At 40.7% G+C, this 2774-nt stretch overlaps 1 protein-coding gene across 3 annotated transcripts in view; it reads right to left on the minus strand.

Annotated features, from left to right (window-relative positions):
* Positions 1 to 225: 225 nt before the first annotated feature.
* ebf2 (EBF transcription factor 2) overlaps positions 226 to 2774 on the minus strand; it is a 28628-nt gene continuing 26079 nt past the window's right edge. For 2 of the 3 annotated variants that reach the window (XM_035659032.1, XM_035659031.1), the window contains exons 13-16: positions 2446 to 2620; positions 2168 to 2350; positions 1895 to 2065; positions 226 to 1717 (exon numbers count right to left, since the gene is read on the minus strand). In XM_035659032.1, the coding sequence (XP_035514925.1) occupies positions 1686 to 1717; positions 1895 to 2065; positions 2168 to 2350; positions 2446 to 2620 (561 nt within the window). In that variant the 3' untranslated portion in view covers positions 226 to 1685. Of the gene's footprint in view, positions 2066 to 2167; positions 2351 to 2445; positions 2621 to 2774 lie in introns of all 3 variants that reach the window. The other variant, XM_035659030.1, reaches the window with a different exon arrangement.

Raw genomic sequence — 2774 nt, forward strand, 5'->3', positions numbered from 1 at the left:
CAAGCTGCACGAGCACACAGGTGATAGGCACAGTCAAAAATAGATCCAGCAAAACCTTGAGATGTGGAGCCTTGTAGGAAAATCTTAATGTCCAGGAAAATGCAGGAACAGCACGCGTACTTTCCTTACTGTGTAATTTTGTTTCTGCACACATGTAAACAGACAATTCATAATTTAATACAATGTAAATGTAATGTTACTAAAACAAACTTAAAACAGCATCAGTGACTTTTTTCCTCATTTGTTTTATTTGGAGCACAAAATATAATTACACCTTGAGATATACAAATCACATTTGCACCATTTTTTGTACCGTTTCAAAGAAAGATGGCTTCAAAAAACATAATATTAAATTGCTAATAATTTTTAAATAAATAAAATTAACCAAACTCTAAAACAAATTTGCAAATGTCATCTACTCTTTGTTTATTTTCACATCCTGAGAATGAAGTTTGTGTTGTGATGACAAAAATCAGTGAGTAAGAACAGCATGATATGGGTTAATGAACACCTAATACGCCCCGTTCTTTTCTACTGAGCAGTTTGTGCTTTCGTTTACTGTACTGCATAGTGACTAGAGACCTGTACTGGTTTGAGACATTTAAAATGAAACTGTAAAATCTATAAGTTATAGTCACATGAATTCAAATTTGCAATGTGGAATGAAATAATATCAGGGCATTGGTGTGACAAAGCATGCATTATAAGTGAAATTAAAAAAGGATAAGGCTAACTAACATTTTTCCTTTACACAAGGACAATAACCTTCTTTAGATGTATGCATAACGTTAAGATTTTGCTATGCACAAACCTGAAAACTGGGGTTGTTTTATTCCAAAAAATCAATTTCCTATGATTAATTAGCAATTGTTGAGATAACTTAATTTCAGTGACAGTTGGAAAAGGACCACTTTATAAAAACACGTTTATATTATTCCCTAAACTAACTATAATAAGTTAAATTGCTTGTTCTTAAATAAATCAATATATGAATTCCTTTAGTATTAACCCTTGAGACAAAGAGTTCTCCCATGTAAAATCGTAAAGATCAGAACAAAAAATAAAGGGTCTATTTTTCTGGAATGTAAATTGTCTTCAAAAAGTCTACTACAAAAAAAGCTCTCTCTAACTCACAGACAGTGTACACACATGCCGTTTAAGGTGTCCATACACAGACAAATAGCACCCTGCTTCTTAGAGCTGCAACATTATATCAGAGTTGTCCGTCATCCAACAATGCTCAGTGCTCTCACAATGCGTCCCGTACGTCTCTGGCCAAGGTTTGGGCAGGTGTTGGAAGAACCAGATACTGCATGTGATAGTAGGCCAGAGGTAAATAAAGATGCTTTTGAAGCTTGGGGGTGAAATTAGGACCAGTTTCCTTTTGTTTCCTTTCAAAATTGCAGACGCTTCATGACACACACACACAGCGGTATATTGTCCAGTCTGATGCTGTTAGCTAAGGAGCATTGCCTCTGGAGCAGATAGCTGGTCTTTGGACATTTTCATACCCCATCTTTTTCATCCACCTTGGATGAAAAAGGGACTAAGAAATGGCAGGGGGCTCAGGAAGGAAAGTTATACATGGTCGCTAGTGATCAATTTTCCATTCTCCCTGCCCTCTTAATGCCAAAAGAGGGGCTAAGTGAAGCAGTGGTCTGGGGTAGATTGGGGTAGGTGCTTTGCTACATCGGGGGAACAACCAGGCCCGTCATTGCTGGAGAGAAAAAAATATACAAAATCTATGATTTCTAATCAATCAGGTCTTGCATTCTTGTACATCCAGCAACTTTCCTTTCTTGTTCAGTCAAAGCTTTTGAGTGGTTAGTATAAGGGAGTTAGACTGCATTCGTAAGTTCAGACAGGGGGGTCAGATAGTGAGTTGGATGGCTACCTCTGAAGCTGTTCCCCCCTGAGGCGGGGCAGGCAGGGGAGGGAGAGCCCTGGGGCCTGAGGACAGGAGCAAAAGCACTCTTCTGTTTAGCAGCAGACGGGAAGGAGGAGAAAGGCAAGAGAGACGATGAAGAGCTGGAGCTTCCTGGTATAGTGGGACTGGAGGGCATTACTGTGGAAGAGAGAGCAACAGTTAGTATGCATATCACAACAGTCTCAGAAATGGAAGGTTAATTACCACACACATTTATAGACAATATTAGTAAGGTCTTACTGTAGGGAGAGCCTGTGGGGGAGGCACTGCTGAAACCAGGAGAGCCAGGTACTCCTAGGCTGGTCATGGGAACTGTCCCATAGCCTCCGGTCATCCCTCCGCTGCCCCCATAGCTTGACTGCTGAGGAGTGGAGGCTGATGGGTAACCCCTTGGAGACAAACTGCTGGAGTTTCGAATGTAACCTAGAGGAAAAATGAAAAAGTCGGGTCAGTTCTGAGCTTCATTTGTGGGAAAAAAAAACCTAAGCAGTGAAGAGTTTATTTGTCATTCAGCTCACCTTGGCTGCTCTGTCCAGGCTCCCCGATGCTGACACCTAACTGAGAAGGATAAGATCCCAGTCCCATGACACTGCCATGTGCTGGTGAGCTGGGCAGCGCCTGCAGCTGACTGTGGGGACGGGGAACACTGTAGAGAGCCTCAGCAATGTCGGCTGCACGTTTCAACAGCATGTCCTACAGGAGATACAGTTAGTATACTCAGATGTTGACAACACTGAGACACTGATCAAACAGTCCCTCTGAACTTTATTATCATGCAATCATAATTTGAGAAAAAATAAATCCCTCTAAATATTCATTCTAATTCTTGGATTAACTATCTCAAGTT

Source organism: Morone saxatilis, unplaced genomic scaffold (genome assembly GCF_004916995.1).
Source record: "Morone saxatilis isolate NCDOM2014 unplaced genomic scaffold, NCSU_SB_2.0 Contig16, whole genome shotgun sequence".
Taxonomy (NCBI): Eukaryota; Metazoa; Chordata; class Actinopteri; family Moronidae; genus Morone; species Morone saxatilis.